This window comes from Drosophila novamexicana, unplaced genomic scaffold (genome assembly GCF_003285875.2).
Source record: "Drosophila novamexicana strain 15010-1031.04,08,12 unplaced genomic scaffold, DnovRS2.1 tig00004554-arrow-pilon, whole genome shotgun sequence".
NCBI classification, from domain to species: domain Eukaryota; kingdom Metazoa; phylum Arthropoda; class Insecta; order Diptera; family Drosophilidae; genus Drosophila; species Drosophila novamexicana.
Genome location: NW_020825051.1, coordinates 2,530,309 through 2,544,917, shown reverse-complemented (window position 1 = coordinate 2,544,917; position 14,609 = coordinate 2,530,309). Strand labels below are relative to the sequence as shown.

At 43.1% G+C, this 14,609-nt stretch overlaps 1 protein-coding gene across 1 annotated transcript; it reads left to right on the top strand.

Moving 5' to 3' along the window:
- Positions 1–817: 817 nt before the first annotated feature.
- LOC115769599 (glutamate receptor 1) lies at positions 818–13,657 on the top strand. The gene is made up of 14 exons (XM_030714488.1): positions 818–1,243; positions 2,775–2,927; positions 3,421–3,548; positions 6,056–6,185; positions 9,670–9,923; positions 10,120–10,293; positions 10,398–10,634; positions 11,300–11,660; positions 11,734–11,828; positions 11,899–12,066; positions 12,153–12,605; positions 12,661–12,905; positions 12,974–13,364; positions 13,435–13,657. The coding sequence occupies exons 1-14, from the start codon at positions 1,108–1,110 to the stop codon at positions 13,468–13,470; spliced, it is 2,961 nt and encodes a 986-aa protein (XP_030570348.1). The 5' UTR covers positions 818–1,107; the 3' UTR covers positions 13,471–13,657.
- Positions 13,658–14,609: the final 952 nt, after the last annotated feature.

The following is a 14,609-nucleotide window of genomic DNA, read 5'->3' as shown; positions in this document are numbered from 1 at the left end:
GTTGGCCGTATCAATTATGCAGCCAAAAATGCAAGGCAGAACGTAAACAAACATCAACAGCAGTGGCAGCAGCAACAACAACAACAACAACAACAATTCGGAACTTATGTAGTCCTAAACGTAGTAGGTCAGTAATTGGCGCTGCCGAAGCACTTTGCAGACAAGAGAGCGCCAACGAGAGCGAGCGAGTGCGAGTGTGCTCATTTTTAGTACAAAGAGCGCAGCAACCAGCCCTCAGCAGCCAGCATCCAGCATTCGTGAACGATTGGGAGAGAGTGTGAGAGAGCGTTGTAATAGGGCGACAAAGCAACAAAGTTGCTTTGTGGTCGTGCATTGATGCTGGGTCTCATGTTACTGGGCAGCTTAGGCGTTTTTAGTGCTGATTACAACGCGTTGCCGTTTGGTTCATGTGCGCGGATAAAAGAAGTGACTGCAGAGCAGACTTCAGCCGAAGCAGCTCCTGTTCCTGTGCGTGTGCGTGTGCCAGTGTGCTAGTGTGTGTGTGCGCGAGTGTGCGGCCCGTGGTGTGGGTGAGTGTGCGTGAGGGCAACGAATGACTCGCTCGAGGGTTGAGGGCAGCGCGTGCTTCCAGTTAAAGTCAAGCGTGCTCAAGTTTTAAAGTGCGCCACAAGAAACTTACTCAAAGATCTCGAAGAGCAACATAGCTAGATTTAAATAAATTACCTTAAATTAAATTAACTAAAACATATTAATCTAAGCAGTTAGTTAAAAGTTAAAAAATACATAAAATTACACATCACTTAAAAATTAAATTATAGTTAAAATTATATAAAAGATCAACGTATCTGCTAATTATTAATTAAGTTAATTAGCGCAGTAAAAGTCACGCTTAAAAAATATACAATCAACTCTTCCTACACAACGCGCTCTTAAGTAGGCAACGAATTCTTGCACGCTGCCACGCGCTCAACAAAGAACAACAACAAGTTCGGGTTGTTGCAACAAATTAAGGTAGCAAATACCCAAAAGTTAGAAAAGAAAGAAGAAAACACGCATTCAATAAAAAAGGAAAGAAGCAACAACAGGAACAAGTTACAAGTGGAAAATTCTCACCGAATTTGTAGCAAAAGCAAATAGCAATACAAAATGCATTCGAGGCTAAAATTCTTGGCATATTTACATTTAATGTGCGCTGGCAGCATTTGCTGGCTGGAATTTAGCGCAGCTCAGCAGCAGCAGCAACAACAACAGTCTGCATCGTTAACCGAGAAAATACCATTAGGTGAGTATCAAAAGCAACGCCCCAAGCATATCCAGCAGCAGCATGAAGCAGGCACTGGCAGCGGCAGGACCAAAAGGACTCGCTGCAGTTGTCGCTAGAATTTTGCTACAATGTGTAATGGCAATGGTTATGGGTGTGATTGTATTTCTGTGACTTCAGCCAGGCATGCTGCATGTTGCATACTGCATACTGCATGCTGCATGCATGCATGCATGCATGCTTGCATATTTGGATTGTGTTGCTACAAACCATTTCGGGTTCCAATTAGATTTCTCTGTTTTTCAATACAGGATCATAATGTGATAAGGATATTATTTGGGTTGGCTGATTATAACAAAATGTTCAGATGTTGAAAAGTTTTATTTTTCAGTTATATTTTTGGAGATATATATCTGTACATCCCTGTCACAGCTACTAAAGCAAAATATATAGCAAACTTGAAGCTGGGGTTCAAACTCTTTGAACCCATATGTTGGTTCGAACCTTGGATAGTTATGCATTGGCATCGACCAAAAATGGGGTTTAAGTTATTTATATTTTAGTGCTTGGTCTACCACAATTTTTTTATTTTTATTTTGAACGAACTCAATTATGGGCTCGTCTGTTTTTTGAGTAAGGTTGAAAATTCAGTTTATACTAAAAAAAATGGCATTCCGGGCTGGAATTAATTCGGTTCAAAGCTGATTTACAGGCTTGCCTACTACGCATTTGATTGATCAATATGTTCTTTATTTAATTTGACTACCATTTTTGGGTAGCTTTTAACTATTCATCTATTTTATAGATGAATTCCAATCAATTTTGCAATTTCCATATTTTACATATGGCATATAAAAATAATTGGAATTGCGGCGATATAGCTGGCAGGAACACAAGCAGCAATACAATTTAACGTTATTTGCTGCATTTTTTCAAATAATTTTTTTTTTTTGTGCTCTGCTGTTTTATTTTTTATTACGCTGTGGCACCTCAGTCACAGCGCCTGCAGTCATTTTGGCTGTGCATGTGTGCTGTAGTAGTGAGCATGTGTGTATGTGCGAGCATGTGTGAGTGTGTTTCGCTGTGCTGCTCGCTGTGCTAATGTGACAGTCATGCTGACTGGCTTTGGCTTTGGCACGCGAAGCTGTTCACCTGCTCCTGTTACAGGACTCTAGCAACAGCACCAGCAGCAGCAGCTCCGGTTGCAATTTCTGTGGCAAAGGGTTCTATGTGGGAGCGGGTGGCTGGCACTTGCCGCCTGCCCTCCTGCCATGTGCCTTCTGCCAGGCAGGCAAAAGCGCAGCGTGCAAAATTGCAGCATCAACACTTCGTTTGGCATTAGAGTGCCTGCCTGCTATTGTGTGTGTGTTTGTGTTATACTATCATTTGTGTAAATATTTATTCAGTGCGCTTTCGTTTAATATTTAGAGGACTGTGTCAAAAGCCGCCTAAATATTTAACGAAGCAAAAATATTTTATATACTCTAACTATGTCACTCTTTTCATCTCTCCCTCTCTATCTCTTTCTCTCTATCTTTTTCTGTGCCCACAGGCGCCATCTTCGAGCAGGGCACGGACGATGTTCAATCAGCCTTTAAATATGCAATGCTCAATCACAATCTGAATGTCAGTGCGCGTCGCTTTGAGCTGCAGGCGTACGTTGATGTCATCAATACGGCGGATGCATTCAAATTATCGCGCTTGAGTAGGTGTTGCCACGCCCCTGCCAGCAGGCTCCCTAGCCCTTGTCCCGCCCACATCCTGCCACAGAGCCAAACACGCGCACAAAACAAAGAAAAACAAATACAATAAAGTGAAACCACTCAACTGTTGCCCATGTGCCCCGCCCAATCCCCGCTTCACAGCACTTGTCTGCATTAATTATGCGCATTTTTATTGAAAATTGCAACCAGCTCCCCAACCACCCGCTGCCTCAGCAGCCGCTTAATTGCGCACATTCATTTACATCACGACCTAGACACTGCTCCCGCACACACACACACACACACACACACACACAAACACACACACACCCATACACACCCAGAGACAGAACATACTCTTTGTGACCTATCCCAATCCCAGCCCGACTCCATTGTTACCCCGACGCGTTTTTCCCTCCCTCGTTTTCTTATTTTCTCACGTTGCCAAAATACAAAGGAAAAAAAGAAACTAAAATTTATTGCTTTAACCTGCAGTTTGCAATCAATTCTCGCGCGGAGTCTACTCAATGCTGGGCGCCGTATCGCCGGACTCCTTTGACACATTGCACTCCTATTCGAATACGTTCCAAATGCCATTCGTGACGCCCTGGTTTCCGGAAAAGGTAAGTTACAAACGTTCCCAGCCACACCCCCAATAAAAAAAGAATGTCATACGTAATTGATTTTGTGTGCAGTTATTTACATTTGATGTGGTTTGTTGCCAGTCAGTCAGAAAGAGAGAGACAAAAAAAAGAAAGCGCGTCATGATATGAGCCTGAACAGAGGAGAGTCAATAAACTAAGTAGCACACAGACACACATGTTTAAATATATATATATATATATATATATATATGTGTGTGTGTGTGTGTTGATGAGTAATGAAGTTGCCGGAGGGCTCGGAAAAAAGGGCAGAGTTCGTAATGAAACAAAGAGAATATGTGGAATGCGTGTGTATGGAATTCTGTGGTGTGTAGGATAAATTATAATTAAAGCTCTTCATCAGCCCGTAGAGAAATAAAAAAATAAACAGTATTGGTAGAGAATGTTCTGAAAGTCTATTAACAAATATTTCAACTAATCTCGTGTTTTGGAATGCTTAAGAAAACTTTGTCTAACAAAATTATTATTTAATTCAGCTAGGGACTGCTTCCGAACTTGCTTTTAGCAAAAAGGAATGTAGAGAAAATACAGTGGCAGTCCCACAACAATAACTCTGACAGCCTCATGGCCGAAAAAATTAGCTCATCAAGGCAAAAATGAGAAACAGCTCAATGAAATTATAATTAAAACTCTTCAAAAGCTTTGCAAATCTCTAGAGAAATATTTCAAATATTTTCAAACAGATTTTCCAAAGCAATTGTTATGCAATATGTATATTTATATATATGAGTGTGTGCGTGTGTGTGTAACATAAAAGTCAATTAAGAAATATTTCCGCAACTGTCAACAGAATATTAAATTAAATTCATTGTGTAGTTCAGCTTGGGAAGTAGCTCAGCTGAGCGTCGGGTGAACTGACCTAGCTCAAACTGTTAAATGTTAAATAGAAAATTGAAACAAATTTAGCCGCAAGCAAATTGACATTTGCATATTTCAAATAAATGAAAAAAAGGGGAGAAAAAAAACGTAAAAAAAATCAACAAAAACCGACTGATAGCAATCAAAGTGGCAGCCCCCAAAACAATTATTCGGACAAACTCTCTACAATGCCAGCTAAATGCCAAATGCAAATAAAACGAGTTCCATTTCAGCCGACAACAGATTAAACAACTTTTCCGTCAACACATTTTTGTGTGCAGTATGTGGTGTGTGCGTGTGTGTGTGTGTGCGTGTGCGTGTTTCTGGCAACAGACTGTGAAATTTCAAACCATTTAATTTGGGTCAATAGGCTGCTGGTTTATGGTAGCATAGCAATTATGGCTGACACACCCAAAAACATGAAACACTTCAATCGACCAATTGAAAAGGCTCCGATTGAGCCATAAAACTTGAAGTGCATTTTCTGCTTACAGCTTAAACATTTTTCTTAGCTGCTGGCCATAACTTTTCATTCAGCTCACTAAACAGCTTAAGCTGCAGTTTATGGTGTGCATTGAATGGCTGGTGGGCGACAGGGGTGGCCGGGTAGAGCTCTTGCCACATTTCTAATTTAAACATCAAGCTGTAGTTCAAGTGGCGACACATACACACACACACACACACACACACGCACACGCACGCATACACGGAGCTAGAGTTTATAAAAATGAAGCCATCGCACAAAGTGGCTATAAGCACAAACATACACACAGACGCACAGAGAGCTGTTGTTGTGACTGCCAGACGCTGCACTAAATCAAAAGCAAAGCACAAATCATAATAATTGTAATTTGAAGAAAATTTACTACCAACAACACAGGCGGCTTGTTGTTGCTTGCTGCCACTGTTGTCGTTGTTGCTGGAGCACTGTTGTTGTCACTGTGCCTGGCACTTCACAAAACAAAAAGCCAAAGAGCCCAAAGTGCCGCAGCCGGAAGACAATGCCAAACGAGCGCCCCCGATGCGCGCTCCACACAGCTCTACAGTGAGCGCAAAAAAATTTATGATGCGCTCTTGGCCTCTTTTATTTCAATCACTATAAATCAAGATATGGCGTCGGCAAGCAGCACCAGCAACAACAACAGCAGCGGCGGCTCTCTCTGTGCCACACACGCACACACACACACACACACACACATCAGACTGCGCATTTGCGTGCGCCTTCAGGCAGCTGTATGTGTGTGCGTGCGTGTGTGTATATACAGCTAAACGGAAACGGGTCTCTGTGTACATATCTCTTGTTGTACCATATACATATCGTGTATATACTCGTACTAACTTACTTGGCTGCCAGGCAAAAGGCAGGACTTACATGTCCTTCGCCCTTACACTCACACTCACCGTCAACAACGCCCTCTCGCCTTTCCTCGTACACAACCCACTGCCAGTCGCTGGCAGCGTCAAAGCGGAAACGCGTTTCATTTTATTATTGCTTCATGTAGCGTACACATTACATTGTTAGGCTCTGGGGGGTGGCAGCCCCCTTTAAGCCTGCCCCAACTGAGAGCTGTTGTTCCACTCATGGATCGCTTTGTTTTGCATACTTTTAGGTGCTTACCCCGTCATCAGGCCTGTTGGATTTTGCAATCAGCATGCGTCCGGATTATCATCAGGCAATTATTGATACCATACAATACTACGGTTGGCAAAGCATTATTTATCTATACGATTCGCATGATGGTGAGTATGAGATAATCAGAGGACGTGGGAGGGCGGCCCGTCAGGCTAAATGTGCGCCACATTATCCCATTGTTTACTGCGTGTATTTTGATTTCATTTCATTTTCGCTTTCGTTAGCGTCAAGCAAATGGGGCGCCAATGGACGGGCGGTTGGCTCCTGTTCGTCCTTGTTTTTGCTTTTGTTATTGCCTTTTTTGTTGTTTCACTGAGTGTTTGACATTTAAGTTGTATTTGTGTCTGTGTAAGGCATAACGAAGCCAATGGCACGAGGGCTGCAGCAAAACAATGTCAATTAATTGAGATTAATTTGTATATTTAGCTAAGTTTTTGAAGCACAACTTTATCGAAAGTTGACAGCTCACAAATAAATTGATTCAGGCAACATTAATGACCATGGACACTTGAAACTTTAGCTGAAAATAGAAATTCAAAAATACTTGTGTAATTAATACGCTTGAGAGAAAGACTATTACTATGGCAAATTATTTAAAGTTATGGCAATGCAAGATATTAGACCTTTGTATTAGCTGTGTTTATATAAAACAACACTCGCTTCGAGGATATTATAGACACATCTTCAGCTAAAATATGCTGTCCAAAAAAAAAGATCTTTTAATACAATTTACTCAATGTTTAGTATTCAACGAATTTTGGATTAAGTTTTACAGACAGCAAAATAAATTGCATATACTAGAATTTGAAAGCGCTTATTAAAATAATTCCCAGTAAAAGCAAATTGCATAAACTTGGCTGTTATTTCTATGCCACTCTAACTCGTTCTCTGACACTTTCCTTTTCTTTTGCTGTGCATTAACCCGCACGCAAGTAAATAGAAATCAAACATCAAATACATGTCTATAATATCTTCTGCTTGTGCCACTTAACAGGGCCTCCTCAGCTGCCCCTTCGGTCGTTGCCTGCCCTTTTTGCTACCGTTTTTCAGCTGCTGCTTCTACATATATAGACATTTAGGTTTTTTCTTTTGCTAATATGTAATTAAATGAGCGGCACAAAGAGGCAGTGCTACAAGTAAAAGTAAGAGTACGCGCCGCCAGCCCCCCAGCCAGCCCCCCAGCCAGCCAGCCAGCCAGCTAGAAAGACAGACAGACAGGCTGAGGCTGAGGCTGAGGCTGAGGCTTGAGTGCTCTTGAGCGCTTAGAAGTGCTCCGGCTGCTTGAGCAGGGACAAGCAGACAGAGGCTGGTGGACGGACTGTGCACATATGGCTGAGACTTGGCTACAATGCCACATAATGTTTTTTTTTTTTTGTTTCTGTTGTCTTAGGCTTCTTTCGGTATTGTTGTTGTATTGAAATTTATTTCAAAGCAATTTCCTGCAGTCTACGTGCGACGCCGACGACGACGACAGCAATTACGGCCAAAGATGAAGACATCAAGGCAAGCACCAGAGACATCACACACACACACAAACACACACACGCACACTCGCACACACGAAATACACACATGTATTCTTTAACACACAATGGCAGGCAGCCGAATGACTTCGAGTTGTGTAAAAATTTCATATGATATTACGTATACGCCGCAGTGATTTCTGCGTGTGTTATTTGAACATTTTTATGCCGACGCTTTTTTTTTGCGCCTTTTGTAATGAGTTCACAGGCTGTCGTTATGGAGCTGCTGCCATTGTGTGTCTGTGCTAGTGTGCGAGTGTATGTGTGTGTGTCATGTGTTAATGACTCTGTGTGAAATAAAATTTATGACTTTATGCAACTGCTGGCAGCGCTTGGCCCTTTTTGCTGCCACTGCTGCTGCTGCTTGAATATTTTTTTGGCCGTTTTTTAATATTTGCGCCATTTGCCAAAAAGTAGGCCGACATTGTTGCCGCTGGCATACGGCGCAGGAAAAGGAAATGCCGCAGCAGCTTGGGCGCTGCCACTCTTACTGCCTGCTGCTGCTGCCGCTGCTGCTGCTGCCGCTGCTGCTGCTGCTGCTGCTGCCATTGTTGTTATTGTTGGGTTTTGGCATTTTGGCCGACTTCAGCTCAATACACGTTGCCAGGCATCGTTTACATTGTTAACGAAAGGCACCACAGCGAGACTTTATATTTTAATGCCGCTGTCAGCAGTTTGTTGTTATTGCTTTGTTCTTCTCTCTAGACCCGGGGACTGTCGCTGTTATCGCCAGCCTTTTTTTCAGCTTTTTTGCTGTTCGGTAAACGAACATCGCACACGGCGACAAATTGGTAGCATATTTTTTGGCGCATTCATGAATACAAAAGTTGCAGAAAAAGCAATACGCGACTACATAGGAAGCATTCAATAAAACATCATCGCACACACAAACAACAACAGCAACAACAGCAAGAATAGCGGCAGCGGCAACCAAATGGCTGAACAAACAGCACGCACCCAATTTTATTATTATTTTCTTCTCTTTTTTTTCGACTGGATCCAAGTGGAGAGGGAAGTTGCGCTATTTATTGAAATGTTACCAACGTGCCACAAAAAAGTACTTCAATTGTCTGTGCACTTCCGTTTCCTCTTTGGTTTGAGTGAGTGTTGTTCCCGTTGCTGTTGTTGTTATTTTTGTTTTGTGGCCAATGCCAACAAATCATGCAGCCCGAAATCAAAGCCAATAACAACAACAACAACAAGAAAGACATCTGTGACAACAACGCCGTGCAACAAATGGCGTGTGAAAATGTTTTTTGCGGCCTGGCAATGAGAGATTGGGGTAGTGATTGAGTGTGACTGAGTGTTTATATAAAGTATTCATAAGCAGACAGAGCTGCACTCTTCCCACATTCCCTAAAAAAAAAAAAAAAATATGCCAAGCAATATGGGCCAATAGCAAATAGCCGTAAGAGATAAATAAACATTTTATAGTGTTTGGCTTTTTTTCCTTGAAACATGGCCAAAATCATGAAATCATATTCAAACGCTATAAAATGAGATTCATATGCAACAGTTAAATCAAACTTTTATGGTTATTTGCAGTGCTATTCTTGTGGGATAGGGAGAGGGAGGAATGCTAGAGCGATATATTTAAAATATATTTCAATAATTAAATAAGATGTGGATTAAGTATATTTTTATAACCTTACTGGGCATACAATGTGAAAATGCTCGTACATATTTTTGGCTACAGTTAAGTTTGTATACAGACAATTTGCTTTAAAAAATTTTTTATATATCATAAGTCGAACAAAATCCTTAAAGCATGCATTTCGAATATTTCTTTCTTTAATAACATTTTTGATGGACCTCTTTGTTGTGGGGCGAGGTCTTCAGTTGAATTCATCTCTGAAATCGCTTTTATCTGGCGTTTTACTTTTGATTGCCATCCATCTCGGCCACACACACCATCACACACGCGCGCGCATCCGACAAACCTTACTACATATATATATGTATATGGCTTATATGGCACTCAATATTACTCATACGCCACCGGGCGCTGCTGTTTGTTTGTTTGTATTGTGTATCTTTTTTTTGGGCCCCACCCACTTGGCTGCCGTAGGCTTACTGCGCCTGCAGCAAATCTATCAAGAACTGAAGCCCGGAAATGAAACATTTCGTGTGCAAATGGTCAAACGCATCGCCAACGTAACGATGGCCATTGAATTTTTGCACACGATGGAGGATTTGGGACGTTTCAGCAAAAAGCGCATCGTGCTCGACTGCCCGGCGGAAATGGCCAAAGAGATCATCATACAGCATGTGCGGGATGTGAAGCTCGGCAGGCGCACCTATCATTACCTGCTCAGCGGCCTGGTGAGTGCAAAATGCCAAACAACAAATTCCGTGGCAACTTACCAGCTTTTATTTCCCCCTACCACCCGCTGTGTGCGTCTTTAATAAGCAATTATTACCAGCATCCGTTGGCGTTTTGTTATCCTTTCTGATTCTACTTCTTTTTTCGCTCTCGCGCTGTTTTTTTTATTTTATTTTTTTTTTTTTTTGTGCGTAGGTCATGGACAACCACTGGCCCAGCGATGTCGTGGAGTTGGGAGCTATCAACATCACTGGCTTTCGTATTGTGGACACTAATCGGCGCGCCTTGCGTGATTTTCATGACAGCCGGAAGCGCTTGGAACAGGCGAGTGGCCCCGGCGCAGCGGGCGGCAGCTTGCCAGCCATTTCGGTAAATTTTCACACAGTCCAAAGTTGTTAATGCCAGTAGATTAAGCGCATCTTCCCTGTCTACTTGCCACGCCCACGTAACCACAACACCCATTTGCACTGCAGGCACAGGCGGCGCTCATGTACGATGCGGTATTTGTGCTTGTCGAGGCCTTCAATCGCATTCTGCGCAAGAAACCGGATCAGTTTCGTGCCAATCATCTGCAACGACGAAGTCATGCGGGCGGCTCCGGCAACACCAACTCATTGAACGAATCCAGCGCATTGCTGGACTGCAGCACCTCCAAGGGCTGGGTCACGCCCTGGGAGCAGGGGGAGAAAATCTCACGAGTCCTGCGCAAGGTAAGATTAAACATTTTCCATGCGGGCGCAACAATTTTTTGATGAGAATTTTTCCACGCAAAAGTTGAAGTATTCGGTGGAAGTTATTTTTAAATCTTAAATTTCGAGGCGAAATTGTTTGAAATTATTTCTTTGGATTTAGGTGAACACATTTGCGGGACTAGAAAATACTCTGTAATCAGGTCAAATAAACTTAAGTTACATTCTTTTGTTTAAAGAATAAGGCATTTCACATTTCAGGTTCAAAAATATAAAAATACCAAGGAACAACTATATTTGCCAAGTAAACGATCCATAACAGAATACATTTTATAGAATTTATCAAGCGCTATTCGGCTTCATACCACCCGTTAGCTCAGCTGAATACATACAGGGTATACAAAATAAAGAACAGCAAACTCTGATAATTGCATAAGTATATTTATGAAACTTTTGCTTTGAGAGTAGGTGTCTGATAGACTGAAATTATAAAAGTTTCTGATTGCAAATATTTGTCTATAAAAATGAACGAAGAAGTTGTGCTTCAACAGGCGCGGAATACTTTCTATGCAACAGTTATGTTTCAGTTGCTCCAAAGTATTGCTTTCTATTATTTTTTTTGTGGGTATTTTTAAAGCGATTCCCAATTCCCTCAGCTAATCTCATTGTTTACATTTGCTTTGCAGGTGGAAATTGATGGCTTAACTGGCGCTGTGCGCTTTGATGACGATGGCCGACGCGTCAACTACACCTTGCAGGTGGTGGAAATGTCTGTGAATAGCACACTGCAACAGGTGGCCGAATGGCGAGATGATGCTGGCTTTATGCCGTTCCATGGCCAACGCAATCATGGCCCAAGCTTGCGTACATCGGCCGCCAGCAATGGGGATTATACACGCAATCACACCTACATTGTGACCAGTGTGCTGGAGGAACCATATCTAATGCACAGGGCTGGTTACGGCCAGCAGCTGGTTGGCAACGAACGCTTTGAGGGATATTGCAAGGATATGGCTGACCTGATTGCCACCAGGCTGGGCATTAAATGTGAGTTCAGACTTCCACTTGTGAATCTGTGCAAGTCCATGAATGGTTCTCCTTTCATTTCTTGCACGGCCAGTTGAGCTGCGTCTGGTGCAAGATGGCAGCTATGGAGCCGAGAATCAGTTTGCGCCAGGCGGCTGGGATGGCATGGTGGGTGAGCTGGTGCGCAAGGTGAGATACAGACACAGCTGGCAACACTTGTCAACACTTTGTAACTGCATCATTGTCATTGCGATTAAAGGAGGCGGACATTGCGATTGCTGCCATGACGATAACCGCGGAGCGGGAGCGCGTCATAGACTTTACCAAGCCCTTCATGTCCCTGGGCATCTCGATAATGATTAAAAAGCCGGTGAAGCAAACTCCAGGTGTCTTCAGCTTTCTAAATCCGCTCTCGCAGGAGATTTGGGTAGGTCGAACAAGTCTTTCAAACACTTTGCCAGTGCTCAAGATTTTCGCTCCCTCTCTCTCGTTTTCTTTCTCTATTCTCTGCAGATGAGCGTCATCCTGAGCTATGTGGGCGTGAGCATTGTACTCTATTTTGTCACCCGTTTGCCGCCCCATGAGTGGCGCATCGTGCGTCGCTCGGCGAACGATACCAATGCCCAGCAGCCACCGGGCATCATTGGCGGCGAGCCACCGGAGCAGCATAAGCCAGCAGCGGTGCCAATGAATGAGTTTAGTTTGCTCAACTCCTTTTGGTATTCGCTAGCCGCCTTTATGCAGCAGGGCTGCGATTTGACACCACCCTCGATAGCTGGGCGCATTGCAGCCGCCGTGTGGTGGTTTTTCACCATCATATTGATCTCATCCTATACAGCTAATTTGGCTGCATTTCTTACCGTGGAGCGCATGGTGGCGCCCATCAAGTCGCCCGAGGATCTGGCCATGCAAACCGATGTACAATATGGCACACTGCTGCAAGGGTCCACCTGGGATTTTTTTCGTGTAAGTTGTCCACATATCTCATGCAGGCTCCATTGTATAACTGCTTTCCATATAGCGCTCGAAGATTGGTTTGCATACCAAAATGTGGGAGTACATGAACGCCAATCCTCATCTGTCCGTGCACACCTACGACGAGGGCATCAGACGTGTGCGCACCTCCAAGGGCAAGTACGCGCTCCTTGTGGAGTCGCCCAAGAATGAGTATGTCAACGCGAGGGCGCCGTGTGACACCATGAAAGTGGGTCGCAACATAGACACCAAGGGTTTTGGCATAGCCACGCCCATTGGCTCACCATTGCGGTAAGTGATTGATTAAATAGGTTAGTTAGTGGGGTAGCGTCTATATACGTTACCCTTGGCCCCTTTAGAAACCGTCTCAATTTGGCGGTGCTGTCGCTCAAAGAGAGCGGCGAACTGCTGAAGCTGCGCAACAAATGGTGGTTCGACAAAACCGAGTGTAATCCCAATTCGGACAGCCAGGAGACCTCCACACCCAACGAGCTCTCCCTAAGCAATGTGGCCGGCATATATTATATATTAATTGGCGGTTTGCTGCTCTCGGTTTTGGTGGCCATACTCGAGTTCTTTTGCCGCAGCAAGACGGCGCGGCTGAAGGTGCCAACCAACGGCGCCACTAGCGGCATGCTGGGCTCCTCTACATATCAGCGGGATTCACTCTCGGATGCCATCATGCAATCCCAGGCTAAGCTGGCCATGCAAGCGGGCAGTGACTACGATGAGCGTTTGGTCGGCGTTGAGGTGGGTGATTGCAAAAGTGAACGAAACGAACAAAGGATTTATTTCTTCTCTCATTATACACATCGTATAGCTGGCCTCCAACGTGCGCTATCAGTACAGCATGTAAATGCGATTGAGCCCCGAATTAACTTGTATATAGCATTAAAACGCATTCGAAACGCATTAACTAAACGACGCTGGCAATCAACGTGCAGGGGAAGGACAGATGAGGATGACGATGACGGTGAGGATGAGCAGCGGCGTTCTAAAACTGTACAGCATAATTATTTGTATTTTTGATAAATGTATACAACATGGGATTGCATTATAATAATAATAAAACAAAACAAAAAAAAACTGTAGCTGTAATTAGAGCTTAAGTGAAAAATTATTCAAAATAATAAAGCATACATTTTAAGCAAAGCGCATCATTTACATGCGGACTGTGGATTCAATTGGCTTTGAACCACGCGGCGTATGAGCTATACAGTGTATGCACCTGTGCGTAGATGTGCGTCAATTTGAGTGTGTGCGTGTGCATGTGTGTGTGTGTGTGTGTGTACAGGGTAAGCCGCTTAGCTGACTTAAAGTTTTAACAAAGCAACCACCTCGACTGCACAACCTAAGCGGCTTTCAATGTAAACTTTGCGTTTAGCTTCGCGCGGGCGGCAGCCGGCAGGAGGTGGGCAACTGGGTTAGCAGTGGGCGTGGCACACCGTGGCACGGCTTGGCGTGGCTGTAAATTATGCATGCGCGCCAAGTTAACACAAACTCGTCAACAAAGCTCGCGCTGCTCGTGCAAAACTATAGTTGGCTGAAAGAATTTATTTTTTTCTTAAATATTTTTTATATTTTTCAGATGCGCCTAGCTTCAATTTGTAATTGATTCAAATAAATACAAATAACAAATTGTAATGTGCTCTCGATAATTATTATCAGCCTGTTTGCATGTTTATGTGTGCGTATGTGTGCGTTTGCGGTTGAGTACATTTAATTAGATATTGGCTATCAATTCAATTGGAATTCGAATTGAGTTTTATGTCCATTAATGGCCTTGCAAATTATTTTTACAGCTGCCTTTCAATTATATTAAATTGTGGCAAATCAGCTTTTGTGAGAATTAGCCAGATTTTCAGTTGGCTGGTTAAACCGAAAGTTTTTTATTCTATTTTCTGTGTTTTCCTTTTTGGTGCTTAACTTTTTGTTTTTGTTAAATTGAAAAACAATATTTGCGAACAAATTTAATTGCATAGCTGTTGATTTTAC